Source organism: Trichomycterus rosablanca, chromosome 18 (genome assembly GCF_030014385.1).
Source record: "Trichomycterus rosablanca isolate fTriRos1 chromosome 18, fTriRos1.hap1, whole genome shotgun sequence".
NCBI classification, from domain to species: Eukaryota; Metazoa; Chordata; class Actinopteri; order Siluriformes; family Trichomycteridae; genus Trichomycterus; species Trichomycterus rosablanca.
In genome coordinates this window covers 21,583,003-21,600,283 of record NC_086005.1, presented here as the reverse complement: position 1 = coordinate 21,600,283, position 17,281 = coordinate 21,583,003, and the positions used below count along the sequence as shown (strand labels likewise).

Here is a 17,281-nt window from a genome sequence, read left to right as displayed (position 1 = left end):
CCAGTCCATCGCAGGGCAGACACACACACACACACACATTCACCTATAGAGCAATTGTTCAGTGTCTCCAATGAACTTGACTACATGTTTTTGGACTGCCGGAGGAAACCCACGCAGACACGGGGAGAACATGCAAACTCCACACAGAAAGGACCGGACCGCCCTGCCTGGGGATCGAACCCAGGACCTTCTTGCTCTGAGGTGACAGTGCTACCCACCAAGCCACCGTGCCGCCCAAAAGTCAAACTTTTTACATTTACATTTTTATTTTAGTTTCACCACTGCTTTATCCTAGTCAGGGTCTCTCACGGTGGGTCCGGTTTCCCCAGAATCACTGGGCACGATGCAGTAACCCACCCTGTACAGGATTCCAATCCATCCTAGGGTCTTATATAATTGTTTCTTTTATTGATGTCAACAGTGGGTGTTCTTAAAACACCTAAACCCTAACCCTTAGAAGTAGACGGGGTGTCCACATACTTTAATTAATTAAATCACTGAAAAAGAACAGTCTTTTTAAGAGTACTGTTGGTTGTGAGGATATCTGTTTGTGTTTGTATGTGTGTGGGGGGTGGAGGGTTCATGTGTGCAGGATGGTCTGCATGCTGCTGGGGCAGCTTGAGCATTTGGCATGCTGCAGACAGCATGTCTGTTAACCCTATACGCCTGAAGCACAGGACTCAGATCTCTCTCTCAGACACACACACACACACACACACACACACACACACACACACACACAGTAGCTTAACTATTTTATTCAGCATTAGAAATTCTGCACATGGGGCATAAACTGGAAGCATGATTCAGCATAGAACTTGTCCATTTGTGACACACCCACACTTATTTGCAAAACCCTATAAGCTGTAGGTCAAAATGCTACGCTCTTGTCCTGCAGTGAGTCCCACCGTTTACCATCTGTGCTTTAGTTGTTTATAAAACGAATCTTTACCTCCAGAAGGAAATGCCTAATATGGGTGCTGTTTTGATCTAGCTCATATCAGCAGAAACACACCCACATGAAGACCATTTCTACTTGTGAGAGTAGATAAGTTGGTGGTATCCTTATGCGACCATAAAGAGGGGGAAAAAAAAAAGGATGGCATGGTAGGGATGGGACTTGGGTTTAATCCTTACCTTACTCCCATATACACTAATCAGCCATAACATTAGAACCACCTCCTTGTTTCTACACTCACTGTCAGGTCAGGACCCCCACAGGACCACTACAGAGCAGGTATTATTTAGGTGGTGGATGATTCTCAGCACTGCAGTGACACTGACATGGCGGTGTGTTAGTGTGTGTTGTGCTGGTATGAGTGGATCAGACACAGCAGCGCTGCTGGAGTTTTTAAATATCGTGTTCACTAACTGTTCACTCTATCAGACACTACTACCTAGTTGGTCGCCCTTGTAGATGTAAAGTCAGAGACGATCGCTCATCTATTGCTGCTGCTCATCTATTGCTGCCCACTGGGTGTTCTTGGGTGGATATTTTTGGTTGGTGGACTATTCTCAGTCCAGCAGTGACAGTGAGGTGTTTAAAAACTCCAGCAGCGCTGCTGTGTCTTATCCACTCATACCAGCACAACACACACTAACACACCACCACCATGTCAGTGTCACTGCAGTGCTGAGAATGATCCACCACCCAAATAATACCTGCTCTGTAGTGGTCCTGGGAGAGTCCTGACCATTGAAGAACAGCATGAAAGGGGGGTAACAGGCAGTCAGTAATTGTAGAACTACAAAGTGCTTCCATATGGTAAGTGGAGCTGATAAAATGGACAATGTGTGTAGAAACAAGGAGGTGGTTTTAATGTTATGGCTGATCGGTGTAGTTTGGATACTTAGTAGTGACCAGCCAAAGCAAATATATTTTTAGTATTGTGCCCCACTGTTAAGTTTAGTGCTAAAAAAGCATAGTTTGATCAGGGTTTGTTCTGACAGAGCCATGGTATGCTGCTTGGGGTGTAACAAGCAAGCCAGCTATGCTTGTCACTTTCAGTTTGTGTCAGAACAGCGGGTGCAGTGTAAGCAGTGTATATAATGTTTCCCTGCACAGAGACAAATCGCTGCCATCTTGTGTGTTCCAGTATTTTTCTGTGCATTTTTTAAATAGCATCTTCATTAGCTAGTTCAGTCAGCAACTCTGTCTCAGGTTTCTTGTATTTATGTATACACTATATGGGCAAAAATACGTCAACACCCCTTCTTATTGTTGGAATCAGGTGTTTCAGGCACTCATTACTAGAAGGTAGGGCTGGGCGGTATATCGCAAATATCGATACATTCGATGTTACTTTTAACACAATGTTGAAAATGACCATATTCGATAAATCGAGTATGTTTAGGATACACAGGTTACCATTTGAGAACATTTAAAACAGAGCACAAAAACTTGTGCTCAGCATGCTGTGTTTTGCGTATGAGCTGGTGGGCGTGTGCACAGTGTTGCCAACTCCTCAGTAAGGAAAGTAGCTATTGGCTGTCCTAAAAGTCGCTAGAAGTCGCTAAATGACGTCATCGCCTAATTTGCATAAGGTCCATTTGCGTGTAATCGACGCTGTAGAAGAGAGGAATAAAGTGGGTAAAAAAGAAACACCCTAAATATGTTTAGAACTACAAATGAACGTTCTTCTGTTGATTCGTGGTTTGTTTTTCTTTTTTAAGACAACACTGAGCTACGCTGGGGAGGGTTGCCAGATTGCGACAGTAATTTTCTGCCAAAATGCATGAAAAACCGCCCAAAACACAGGATAAGCAGATGATGTTTAGCATTTCACAAATAATAAACCAGTTAAACCATCATGACCTACAAATTAATATCTTAAAATGCACAGATCAGTAATTATACATTATAAAGGACAAATTATTTTTGCTTGCATGTCTTTGAAGTAGCCTACCATGTTTGTAAAATGTATTATTTATGATAGGACACACAAACCTTTGGAAGTAAATGAGAGTAAACTTGCAAGCAATGAAAGTTTAACCTCTCGTACATATGAGAGGTTATATGTACGAGACTTGCTTTCCTTCATATTCAACTCAAATCACTTGTCTTACATATGAATCAGTGTATTGATGGGCGTGGCAACAATGTCTTGGACTGGAAAGAATAACCTGTCAATCAAACTTTTGACAACGGGTTGGATGTGGTGGGAGAAGGGAGACCTATTTATATTCATTGGAATCGAATCAGGGAGCTGTGCTCTTATCAATGGTAAAGATTCATTTGTTATTCTCACTCTATTTCATTATGGTGTTGTGCGTAAATAACTCCATGAATCAGTTCATCAATCAGGCCATGAAAAACAGCTGTATAAACCAATCAGAGCTCCCAAATTCAGATTTTGGGCGGAATTTCAGTCTCTCTCTTCATTGGTTGTTGTATAAGTGACAGTTTAGTGAACGGATGACCAGTTTCAGCTTTTTTTACCGAAAAAGCCAAGAGAATAAATTATCTAAGACGGTTTTCATTAGTTATGTGGACAAACACAGTTGGAAATGGATTTATATATTCTGGAACTATTCTGGAAACATGCAAGATGGCCTCCAAGAAGAAAGACAAGTAGATTATATCTCTAATGCAACAACACACGGATATAGATTTGATCTCAATTTGATGCTACTGCTTACCGTGCGCTTTCATTTTGAAATGATAGCAAAGCATTATGAAATATTGAACTTTTTCGGGATGTTTTAATGCTCATTTATTCGAAGTACATTGGACAGTATAAATGTGATGTGAGATTCTACTGGTTTGTTTAATATTGTCAATATGAATACAAATACATCCTTGTAATAATATAAAATATGAACACTGTAATTCTGTCAGAATGTATTAGAACTACAATGTTTTGTGTTTTTAAGATAACTTATAAACAATATAAGCTAAAATTCAGGCAGTGGCCTGCCATTATACTTTAAGTTTACATTATATTGTATCGTCTCCTATATCGACACTTCTCAAAAGCATATCGAGATACAGTTTTTTAGTCATATCGCCCAGCCCTACTAGAAGGTGCCGGTATTTATTCACACAATGTAATATAATACAACCAACTACATAATAACTACCCAAACCACAACCAGGAACTATAAGAATACGCCACACCATTAGCTAATGCTAATATTAAACCAAGTAAAGGCTAAAAGTTAATGTTAAAAAAACATTGTCAATGCTGACCCAACACCAAACTACAAAGATAAAGAATACTGAAGACAAATATATAGAAAGACAAGAACAAACAGCAGTCACCAGGAATACAAGGAAGCATTTGGAAATGACTGAAACAGGAACAAGGAAAACTGGTATTTCTAGGGAAGTTTGATGAGCAGGGGGATGAGTGTCAGGTGCAGAAAAATCAGGTGATATGTGCACAGGGCATGATGGGGCTTGTAGTTGGTACACTGTGTGTCAAGTTGATAGATTTACATTTACATTTTTGCCATTTAGCAGATGTGTTTATCTAAAGTGACTTACAGTACAATTACAGTATACAGTCTGTGCAATTGAGGGTTAGCGGCCTTGCTCAAGGGCCCAACAGCAGCAGCCTTGCAGTAGTGGGGCTTAAACCAGTGACCTTCTGATTACTAGTTCAGTACCACATATACAGGGGTTGGACAAAATAACTGAAACACCTGTCATTTTAGTGTGGGAGGTTTCATGGCTAAATTGGACCAGTCTGGTGGCCAATCTTCATTAATTGCACATTGCACCAGTAAGAGCAGAGTGTGAAGGTTCAATTAGCAGGGTAAGAGCACAGTTTTGCTCGAAATATTGCAATGCACACAACATTATGGGTGACATACCAGAGTTCAAAAGAGGACAAATTGTTGGTGCACGTCTTGCTGGCGCATCTGTGACCAAGACAGCAAGTCTTTGTGATGTATCAAGAGACACGGTATCCAGGGTAATGTCAGCATACCACCAAGAAGGACAAACCACATCCAACAGGATTAACTGTGGACGCAAGAGGAAGCTGTCTGAAAGGGATGTTCGGGTGCTAACCCGGATTGTATCCAAAAAACATAAAACCACGGCTGCCCAAATCACGGCAGAATTAAATGTGCACCTCGACTCTCCTGTTTCTACCAGAACTGTCCGTCGGGAGCTCCACAGGGTCAATATACACGGCCGGGCTGCTATAGCCAAACCTTTGGTCACTCGTGCCAATGCCAAACGTCGGTTTCAATGGTGCAAGGAGCGCAAATCTTGGGCTGTGGACAATGTGAAACATGTATTGTTCTTTGATGAGTCCACCTTTACTGTTTTCCCCACATCCGGGAGAGTTACGGTGTGGAGAAGCCCCAAAGAAGCGTACCACCCAGACTGTTGCATGCCCAGAGTGAAGCATGGGGGTGGATCAGTGATGGTTTGGGCTGCCATATCATGGCATTCCCTTGGCCCAATACTTGTGCTAGATGGGCGCGTCACTGCCAAGGACTACCGAACCATTCTGGAGGACCATGTGCATCCAATGGTTCAAACATTGTATCCTGAAGGCGGTGCCGTGTATCAGGATGACAATGCACCAATACACACAGCAAGACTGGTGAAAGATTGGTTTGATGAACATGAAAGTGAAGTTGAACATCTCCCATGGCCTGCACAGTCACCAGATCTAAATATTATTGAGCCACTTTGGGGTGTTTTGGAGAAGCGAGTCAGGAAGCGTTTTCCTCCACCAGCATCACGTAGTGACCTGGCCACTATCCTGCAAGAAGAATGGCTTAAAATCCCTCTGACCACTGTGCAGGACTTGTATATGTCATTTCCAAGACGAATTGATGCTGTATTGGCCGCAAAAGGAGGCCCTACACCATACTAATAAATTATTGTGGTCTAAAACCAGGTGTTTCAGTTTCATTGTCCAACCCCTGTATATCAGCCATAACATTTAAACCACCTCCTTGTTTCTACACGCATTGTCCATTTCATTAGCTCCACTTACCATATTGAAGCACTTTGTAGTTCTACAATTACTGACTGTAGTCCATCTGTTTCTCTGCATGCTTTGTTACCCTGCTTTCATGCTGTTCTGCAATGGTCAGGACTCTCCCAGGACCACTACAGAGCAGGTATTATTTAGGTCATTGCAGTGGCAATGACATGGTGGTGGTGTGTTAGTGTGTGTTGTGCTGGTATTAGTGGATCAGACACAACAGCGCTGCTGGAGTTTTTAAATACCGTGTCCACTCACTGTCCACTCTAGTAGACAGTCCTACCTAGTTGGTCCACCCTGTAGATGTACAGTCAGAGACGATCACTCATCTATTGCTGCTGTTTGAGTCGGTCATCTTCTAGACCTTCATCAGTGGTCACAGGACGCTGTCCACGGAACGCTGTTGGGTGGATATTTTTGGTTGTTGGACTATTCTCAGTCCAGCAGTGACAGTGAGGTGTTTAAAAACTCTTATCCACTCATACCAGCACAACACACACTAACACACCATCACCATGTCAGTGTCACTGCAGTGCTGAGAATGATCCACCACCTAAATAATACCTGCTCTGTGATGGTCCTGGGAGAGTCCTGACCATTGAAGAACAGCATGAAAGCGGGCTAACAAAGCATGCAGAGAAACAGATGTAATTGTAGAACTACAAAGTGCTTCTGTATGGTAAGTGGAGCTGATAAAATGGACAGTGAGTGTAGAAACAAGGAGGTGGTTTTATGTTATGGCTGATCAAAGTATTTATATATACAGTATATATATATATATATATATAGGAGGTTCTTCTACCATCAGTGTAAGAGCTTGTATAAAGCGAGCATTGCTCTTTCCTGAGTCGTCCTTCTTTCCTCATGACTCATAAGTGTTAGACAGCAGGCCCACACAGTGGGACGCACACAGTCCAAACCCAGACCTTCTTTGTGTGTGTATGTGTGTGTGTGCCTCAGTCTTAGTGGAGTCATCAGGCACCAACAGACACAACTGGCCATGTCTTAGAGAGGGAAGGCGTTGAAACATCACCTTAGGTTGTGGATACTCAAGTGCTTTTCAACCACCCACTGCAACATTATCTCAGCTCTCTCGTTTATTAATATTATGCATTGCAGATAGAGAAATATGCAAAAAAAATTCCAATCTTTAATTGAGGAACATTGTTTTTAAACATTACAATAATTTTTCCACACATTTGTTGACATTATTTAGCGAAATCATCCTAATTTATAGTAGGGATCTAGATGAACATGTAGGACACGTCAGACACTCTTGCACTTACTCCTGGAGTACCAACTTTAAGTCAAACTTGCTCAAAGTGTATTACGCAACATTTGTAAGTCGCTTTGGATAAAATAATCTGCAAAATGTCATCAATGTAAAACCTAAAGCTGTGCTGACATGAAACTGTTGTGTTTAATGATTAAATAGGATGCTATGAGCTTGTTGGTTAAAGGTTAAGTATTGACTAATGACACAGTAGGTTATCTGTTACAAAATTATGCATTGCTACTTTTAGAAAATATAAGCTGATAAAGGGCTGCAGCTTTAACTCAAAACATGCAGTGTAACAGGCTGGGTAGTACCATAGGACCTGCAAGAATGAAAAGGTACCCAAGTGCAAATGCTTTATTCAAGGTAGAACAATTCTGTGGCTAAAAAGGCACTAACAAAAAGGGAAAAACCACAAATAAATAAGGTGGCCAAAAAAACAGAAACATAGGATAAAATGAAGTACACAAAACATTTGCAGCCCGCAGTGGAGAAAGTGTATAGAAAAGGGATAGCTCAGAACTGAGAACTGGTTGTCACAATATGACAGACTGCCCCGGCCATCTGCAACAACTCAAGTCTCGAAAACGAGGAAAGACAGGGAACCCTCAAATGCACAAGCAGCATCTCAACTCCACCGACTGGCACTGCCTGTGCATAATGTTGATTCAGGGGTACTACGCTGCCAAAATGCTGTGACACCAGTTGAGTGTGCTGGCACCTGAATAAACAGCTCAGTATCACTGACTGGCAAGTCTGAGAGGAAGAAACCAGGACATATAGAAAAACTCCCACCTGGAGTGAATAATGCTTACATGGTGCAGGTGGTGTAGGAGAAATGTTTGGCCATAATGGCAACACAGAAGGACACTTGTTTAACATGGCTCACTGCTGAAATACTGTAGCAGCTGAGCCACGTTACATGCAGAGCATAAAATATACATTGTCTTAACTTTTTAGAGACATCAAAATTCAGATAAAAAGTTATGGTCTTAGATAATAAATCTTCTGAATGTGGTTATGTAAATGTTTTTTCTGCGAACAAACCCACATCCAATGCTCACTTTCCTAATTTGTTTCTCAGTGTGAGACTGATGATAGCTTGTTATCAAGCCAGTAACCTAACAGGTATTTATAGGATCGCCTGTCATCGACTGCAGAAGCCTAGAGATCCATATGCAAAGTATTATGTGCCAGAGAATTACATGCCTGAACATTAAAACCACCTCCTTTTTTCTACACGCACTGTCCATTTTATCAGCTTCACTTATCATATAGAAGCACTTTGTAGTTTTACCATTAATGACTGTAGTCCATCTGTTTCTCTGCATGCTTTGTTAGCCCCCTTTCATGCTGTTCTTCAATGGTCAGGACTCTCCCAGGACCACTACAGAGCAGGTATTATTTGGGTGGTGGATCATTCTCAGCACTGCAGTGACACTGACATGGTGGTGATGTGTTAGTGTGTGTTGTGCTGATATGAGTGGATCAGACACAGCAGTGCTGATGAAGTTTTTAAACACCTTACTGTCACTGCTGGATTGAGAATAGTCCACCAACCAAAAATATCCAGCCAACAGCACCCCGTGGGCAGCGTCCTGTGACCACTGAGGAAGGTCTAGAAGATGACCGACTCAAACAGCAGCAATAGATGAGCGATCGTCTCTGACTTTACATCTACTAGGTGGACCAACTTAGGTAGGAGTGTCTAATAGAGTGGACAGTGAGTGGACACAGTATTTAAAAACTCCAGCAGCACTGCTGTGTCTGATCCACTCATACCAGCACATTACACATTAACACACCACCACCATGTCAGTGTCACTGCAGTGCTGAGAATGATCCACCACCTAAATAATACCTGCTCTACTCTTGAGAAACAGGGTGAAAGCAGGTTAAAAAGATGCTGTATGTAGAGAAATAGATGGACCAAAGTCAAGTGGCGCTGATAAAATGAACAGTGAGTGTAGAAACAAGGAGGTGGTTTTAATGTTATGGCTGATCAGTGTATGTAGATATTTGATTCTTGATTTTGATCTGATCAGATTCTTGACTGAGCCAGTTGAAATTACATCTTCCAAGATTGCGCTTGAACTATAAGTTCCATAGAAAGATACTAGGTCAATTACATTTAGAGCGCTGGGGATGGTGCTCTAAAAATTCTTAGCCAGTGCCTGAACTGAAGCTCTAGATTCTATAACCTAGATCTGGAGTACAGATGCACAGTCTGTACATTTGACTTTCTTTGGTCCACTACTAGACCATAGATGAAGATATTCCCAGACTTGTTTTCAGAATTAGAATCAGAATCATTTTTTTGGGCCAAGTACATTTCCACAGACAAGGGCTTACCATATAGAAGCACTTTGTAGTTCTACAATTACTGACTGTAGTCAATCTGTTTTTCTGCATGCTTTGTTAGCCCCCTTTCTTGCTGTTCACCACAGAGCAGGTATTATTTAGGTGGTGGATCATTCTCAGCACTGCAGTGACACTGACATTGTGGTGTATTAGTGTGTGTTATGCTGGTATGAGTGAATCAGATACAGCAGCGCTGCTGGAGTTTGTCCACTCACTGTCCACTCTATTAGACACTCCTACCTAGTTGGTCCACCTTGTAGATGTAAAGTCAGAGACGATCTCTCATCTATTGCTGCTGTTTGAGTTGGTCATCTTCTAGGCCTTCATCAGTGGTCACAGAATGCTGCCCACGAAGGGCTGTTGGCTGGATGTATTTTTGGTTGGTGGACTATTCTCAGTCCAGCAGTGACAGTGAGGTGTTTAAAAACTCCATCAGCGCTGCTGTGTGACACACTAACACACCACCACCATGTCAGTGTCACTGCACTGCTGAGAATGATCCACCACCCAAATAATACCTGCTCTGTGGTGGTCCTGGGAGAGTCCTGACCATTGAAGAACAGCATGAAAGGGGGCTAACAATGCATGTACAGATATAGATGGACTACAGTCAGTAAAGAACTACAAAGTGCTTCTATATGGTAAGTGGAGCTGATAAAATGAACAGTGAGTGTAGAAACAAGGAGGTGGTTTTAATGTTATGGCTGATTGGTGTACAAGAAAATACTGAATACACATTAATTATACAAAACAAAGAAGATTCTACCTGCAGCCCATCATTCTCTCATCAGATCGAATGATGCCCTGCAGTCTGCCCTTGTCCTTGGCAGTAGCAGCGGCATACCAGATAGTGATGGAGAAGGTCAGGGTGGACTCAGTGGTGACAGTGTAGATGTGTATTATCATCGACTTTGACAGGTTGAACTTCATCTGCTACAGGAAGTACATCCTCAGCTGTGCCCTCTTTGTGATTTGTTCTGCTCTCACTTAGGGTCTTGGGTGATGATAGTGTCAACTAGGTACGCAAACAGGGTGATGACGTAGGGTTGGGCTGCGTATTTTCTGAAGTCTACAACCATCTTGACTGTCTATAGGGCACTGAGATACAAGTTGTTTGGCTGCACTAGGATACCAGAAGGTCAGTCTTCTACCTGTAGGTGGTCTCGCCCCCATCAGAGATGAGCCCAGTGGCAGTGGTGTTGTCAGTAAACTTTAGGAGTTTGACTGACCCATGGCTGAAGGCACAGCTATTTGTTTACAGAGATAAGTGTAGGGAGCTTGGAAAGGCTGGTATGTCTGTATTAAAAGAGCTTCTACAGAGTCCAGGTGCTGTAGGATAAATTGGATGGCCAATTGTGCACAGATCTGTTGGTTCTGTAGGCATACTGTAGCTGGACAAGGAATTGATCAGTGATGGTTTTGAGGTGGACAGCATGAGGTATACAGTTTTTAGTATTTAATTAAGGCTAAATAAAGCATGCTGGTCCAGCACACAGTAAGAACTGCGCTGGCACTTAATGCTTGAGAGGAGTAAACATGTCACTCTAGCACAGGCCGGTCAAAAAAAGAACCTCAGAGGGCTTCTGTGGGCAAGATTGATAAATTATAAATGATTATGCTCTTTGAATTGCCTGTAATATATCCCCTGCATCCACTCTCTGTGTTACTGACACCCTTTCAGCAGTAAAGCACATAGTTACGCTGTTAGGCTTTAATTACCTTGTTAGGACTTGTTAGGCAGGTCGATAATCGGCATTAAGAAATGGCAGTTAAGGGGAATAGTAGAAGCTGAGACAAGATTCGAAAGATCAGGAAATTCTTAGGTAGAACGGCTTGTATGCTGACTAGAAAGGCAAAATAAAATACTCATAGTTTTTAGACCAAGTGTAACAACATTAATTAACTCATTAGGCCTAAACTGACTTGTTGACACACATTAAGCATGTCAAGGTATTTCTAGTGTAAGAATTCACAGCTGATGAAAGGTCCACTGTGTAATAATCCCACTGATTCTTACAAGGATTCTTAAACATGGGTGGTGATGCATCGTTCTACTGTAAAACGTCTGAAGTATGCAAACTGGGAACAAATAAGGTATATGTTGCTCTAGGATCTCAATGTATTTTTCTGCATTAATGCTGCCATCACAGAGGTGTGAATGACCTTGTTGCTGATAACAGTCTGGATGGTCCTTTTCGTCTTTGGCCCGGAGCACACGGCGTCCATTTATTCCAAAAAAGACCTGGAATGCTGATTCATCTGACCACAATACACGTTTCCACTGTGTGATGGTCCATCCTAGATGCCTCAGAGCCCAGAGAAGTCGATGCCACTTCTGGACATGGTTAACATAAGGCTTCTTTTTTGCACAGTAGATTTAAGTGGCATTTGTGCATGTAACTCTGTATTGTAGTGCTTGACAAAGGTTTGCCAAAGTAATCCCTCACCCATGTGGTTATATTAGCTATTGTTGAGTGGCGGTTCTTGATGCAGTGCCGACTGAGAGATCGAAGATCACGGGTGTTCAGCTTAAGCTTGTGCCCTTGGCCTTTACGCACTGAAATTCCTCCCGATTCCTTGAATGGTTTAATGATATTATGCACTGTAGAGGGAGAAATATGCTAATATTTTCCAATCTTTCTTTAAGGTTCATTGTTTTTAACATTTTAATAATTTTCTCACACATTTGTTGACAAACTGGAGATCCTCTGATCATCTTTGCTCATCAAACCATGATTATAATCACCTGTTGACATCACCTGTTTGGAACCAACTGGAACAAAAAGGGACAAACAGACAAACAAACCAAAATAAGGCCTAGACAAAGGCTAAGGCAAACAGGCAAACGCAAACTAAACGGACAGAGTCAAACCAAACAAGTCCCAAATGAGTCCTCCACAGCTTCCTCCCTATATTCCTGTGGGTGATTAGCAGGAGACCAATCAAAAAAGGGGCCGTTGTCTCTACACCGAGAGTGCTCCCGAAGAGTGGGGCGTGGCACCTAAACATGCTCCGGGAGCACAGAGGGGCTGAATCCGTGACACAGTTCTTTAAGGAAAGTGGGTAAAATCTTTTAGCTGGCCATAAAATCATTTGCAAGCCGTGATGTTTGCTTCTGCACAAGCCAGATTAAAACAGATCAATACTAAAACCAAAGGAAACATTGTGAATCATTTGTGAGGATCAGATTATTATTCTGTGTGACTAGATCTGTGCATCAGTGTCTAGGCTTGTCTTGTAACTTGCTCTGCATTTCAATGCACTACATCTTGCATGCAACACCTCTGAGCATGACGAGTCAAGAGTCAAGTCGCACCGCTAAAAAAGACTAATGTTAAAAACTATAGATGCAGGGGTTCTAAACCTTACCCTGCTATGGTGTTATAACATCATTAAATCATGAAACTGTTTAGTCAGACAATAGTGTGAATGTAATGCTTAACTAAAACATAATTAAAAAATGCAGTTTGTGGCTGAGTTAAAGAGGACAAATGGAATGCACATTATTTATTGGTAACTTGAGGTGGAAATGTATTTTTAGCTTATTTGTAGTTGTATTGTGAGGTTTGCATCATCCTCTACTGTCACCCGATTGGTGGATTTAAGACAGTAATAAAAGCGGCAGTCAAACTGAGATTTTGATCCAAAATTTCACTGCCAGAACTTGTTTTTATTGTGTTCCAATACTTTTAAATCTTAATCATGGCCGCTCAGGTGGCGCAGCGTTAAAACATGCTAGCACACCAGAACTTGTTGGTTAGAAACTCAGCTCTGCCATTCGGGCAAAGCATCCGGGCGTTGTTCATGTAGCTGGGTGGCTACATGAACAAAGACTGGCTGTTGTCAAGTCAAGTCAAATTTATTTATATAGCGCTTTTTACAGTGGACATTGTCTCAAAGCAACTTTACAGAATCAAGGACCAACAGACCAAACCCCTATTGAGCAAGCACTTAAACTCCCTCAAAATTACAGGAAGAAACCTTGAGAGGAACCAGACTCAGCAGGGACCTCCATCCTTCTTGGAGTTCTTCATTATTCAGTCCAGTTTGTGATAAAGTCCGTTGTAAGTTCTGGATATTTTTGGTTCAAACACGCCAGGTTTCCATTCCATCTAGCAGAAGCAGCATTGTTGGCAGTCTCGACTTGCAGTCTTTAACCTCGAGAGGGTAGACAGGTTTCCGTCAGAACCACCTCGGGGTAAGACAACAGAAGATTTAGTTACAATGTGAAATCATTAAGAGTAAAATATCAGTTTTACAGAGAGTAGCTTTAGACTCCGGCACCCCTAATTATTACAGCATAACTAAGTTTGCTTGTTTAGTTTGAAAAGGCTAATCAAAAGCCTGAGTAAATAAATATGTTTTCAATCTAGACTTGAACATCGAGACTGTGTCCGAGTCCCGGACAGAGACGGAGATTATTCCAAAGTTCATACATTATTTTATTGTTAATACTGGGTGGGGACACCTCATAACAGATGCAATTACAACATCTGCTGGCTGATTGATAGCGCCTCCACAAAGTGTGGCTCTCCATACATAAAGCTGATCCGCATATGAACTCGCCTCGTGCAGGTGACAAGATGCAGTCGGCTACGGCACACGTGCCGGAGGGGGCGTTTGTCAGTCACAAAAGAATTTGACCAATTATTGCACGAAAGATTTTTAATTAAAAATCAATAAGATTGTCATTATAATATTCAAAGTTCTGTTTGTTTGTTTGTTTGTTTATTTGTATTTTAACGTCATGTTTTACACCCTTCGGTTACATCCACGACAGAAACGGTAATTACTCGTTACACAATGTTCATCAGTTCACAAGGTTATATCGAACGTTTCAGTAATACACTAAATTAAAAGTCAGTGTGGCTTGTGATGGGACTACAAAAATGATTAAAACAGAGTCACTTGCCAAAAAAGGTTAAAACCTCTTCTTGTTCACGGTAGGGGGACTTCAGCAATACTTTCCCATACTCATTTAGTGGTTCTTTAAGCTAGCCGTTAAACCACAACCTCAGTTTATTCACACTGGCCTTGCTGGTTTCTGTTGTTTCACTGCATTGCACAGGTTTTAGTTGGTCCCCCTTGCAGTGAACTCAATTATTATTTGAGATTTGTACACATACTTTGGGCATTAATCGTGTGAAAAGCCTATTATCAGATACTCGGTATGTGTACATGCTCTTTTCTAATTGTGGTTAAGCTGACAAATCTAAATCTTTATTTTGAATTTGTTTTACAGATCACCAGAAGCTTGAACGTGAAGCTCGGATTTGTCGTCTTCTTAAGCACCCCAACATTGGTAAGTGTTTTACTTAATCTTTACTATAGCAAAAATATATAATCAGAATATACACCGATCAGCCATAACATTAAAACCACCTCCTTGTTTCTACACTCACTGTCCATTTTATCAGCTCCACTTACCATATAGAAGCACTTGCTTTGTTAACCTGCTTTCACCCTGTTCTTCAATGGTCAGGACCCCCACAGGACCACTACAGAGTAGGTGGTGGATCATTCTCAGCACTGCAGTGACACTGACATGGTGGTGGTGTGTTAGTGTGTGTTGTGCTGGTATGAGTGGATAAGACACAGCAGCGCTGCTGGAGTTTTTAAACACCTCACTGTCACTGCTGGACTGAGAATAGTCCACCAACCTAAAATATATCCAGCCAACAGCGTCCTGTGACAGTGTACTATGACAGTTCTTTAAGTCACTTTGGATAAAGGCGTCTAGTAGGTGCAGGTCTACTGTGTATTTGGATGCCCTGTCATGATCTGGTTGTACATCCAATTCTAAGACCATGAGTGCTGACATGGAGTTGGCATTTTTTGCAGCTGTATTGAAAAAAATGGTCAAATAGATACAGTTTTAGGTTGGCCTGTGCATCAAATAAGTACAATCCCCATCATTGCAGCATGATAATTAAGCCAACGAGAAGGAAAGTGTGAGAAAGCCTGAATGTTTAACACATTTCTTTTCTGTTTTACAGTCCGACTTCATGACAGCATATCAGAAGAAGGCTTCCACTACCTCCTGTTTGACTTGTGAGTGCACGTCCACAATGCAGTGGATTATTACATATGCCTGCGCCGCCATATGTCCGTATGTCCATATATCCATTTCTGTACTGTCTGTGCTCGCTGCACGTCCCTACCCATCGCTTCTGTACTCGCTCACCAGCGACAACACTACCCCCCACCCCACCCACCTTCCTCAGCTTCCACTGTTCCCTCGCTGTCTTTTCCGAAAAGCTAGTTTCCATGACAACCGAATTGGGGCTGCCTGGCTAAAGAGAATCCTGCAGCAGGGGCTTTCCCCCCCGAAGCCTCAGGATGCCTCTTGTAGAGGATTCCCCCATCCCTTACATTCTGTGTTTTCCATAACGTTACATTTCACGTGTTCACTCGAGTGCTTTTCTTGTGTACGGATGAATTGCTCTTCCATACTCTTCCATAATCTGCATAATGATGTCATTAGTAACACAACTTTTCCCCCTTCGTATAGAGTCACCGGTGGCGAGTTATTTGAAGACATTGTAGCCCGAGAGTATTACAGTGAAGCGGATGCCAGGTAAACCACTTCACATTTTTAGCTCCCTATTTTGCCATCATGTATTTCATCCCGCCTCCGCTTGCTCGCCTTATTCCCCACCACATGTTCTTCCGGTGAACGCGTACTCGCATACCTTTACATGGTAATACCAGCTATCCCTGTTAGCGTCATGCCCGTTTTGAAGCAATCGCTCATAAATTCTCACCCATTCTCTCATAAAAGCCAGCGTGGGCGGCAGAGCTGTGTCTCATGGCACACGAAGTACCTGTTTGCTTATGCAGAGACCCCTTCTTTTTTCCTCTTCCTTCTTGTTTCAGTATCTCTTTATTTACAGGCTTTCACACAAAAACCCCGCACACTGCAGTCCCCCCCGTCAGGAGAGGGACTCTAATCAATTTGACTGCGTGGGTGTATTGCGGGGGGCGTAAGGCTCACTGTGGGGAATCGAAAAGCAGAAATCGCCTGCGAGGCTGTATGAGAATGAGCGAAAGAGAAAGGAGATTATGAAAACAGTATATCATAGATTTTACAGTCGTTAAAAATATTTTCAGTAAAATGAACTGCCCAGGTCAAGCTATTTGAATAATTTATGTATTAATTTTTTGCAAATCATGCCCAAGTCTGTTAAATAAATTTACATTTACAATTTGGAATACTCTATTGCTCAGAGAAACATATTCCCATGAAATAACTCAATAGTATGTCAATTATTGCACTACAAGTGGACTTACATGGTTACAAAAAGATTCAAGATCAAGTCAGTACAGATATTTTCAGGCTACATATGATTTCATAATCAGATCATACTAGATCATACTACCACCGGGTGGATGATTCTCAGCACTGCAGTGACAATGACATGGTGGTGGTGTGTTAGTGTGTGTTGTGCTGGTATGAGCAGTGCTGCTGGAGTTTTTAAATACCATGTCCGCTCACTGTCCACTCTATTAGACACTCCTACCTAGTTGGTCCACCTTGTAGATGTAAAGTCAGAGACGATCGCTCATCTATTGCTGCTGTTTGAGTTGGTCATCTTCTAGACCTTCATCAGTGGTCACAGGGGCACTGTTGGCTGTTGACTGCAGTGCAGTGCTGAGAATGATCCACCACCCAAATAATACCTACTCTGTAGTGGTC

General features: G+C 42.1%; 1 protein-coding gene across 6 annotated transcripts in view; it reads left to right on the top strand.

Annotated features, from left to right (window-relative positions):
• The window catches only part of LOC134332965 (calcium/calmodulin-dependent protein kinase type II subunit beta), a 71,567-nt gene that overhangs the window by 9,176 nt on the left and 45,110 nt on the right, over window positions 1-17,281 (top strand). For all 6 annotated transcript variants that reach the window (XM_063014824.1, XM_063014823.1, XM_063014821.1 and 3 more), the window contains exons 3-5: window positions 14,828-14,887; window positions 15,582-15,636; window positions 16,097-16,162. In XM_063014824.1, coding sequence (XP_062870894.1) covers window positions 14,828-14,887; window positions 15,582-15,636; window positions 16,097-16,162 — 181 coding nt within the window. The remainder of the gene's footprint in view (window positions 1-14,827; window positions 14,888-15,581; window positions 15,637-16,096; window positions 16,163-17,281) is intronic.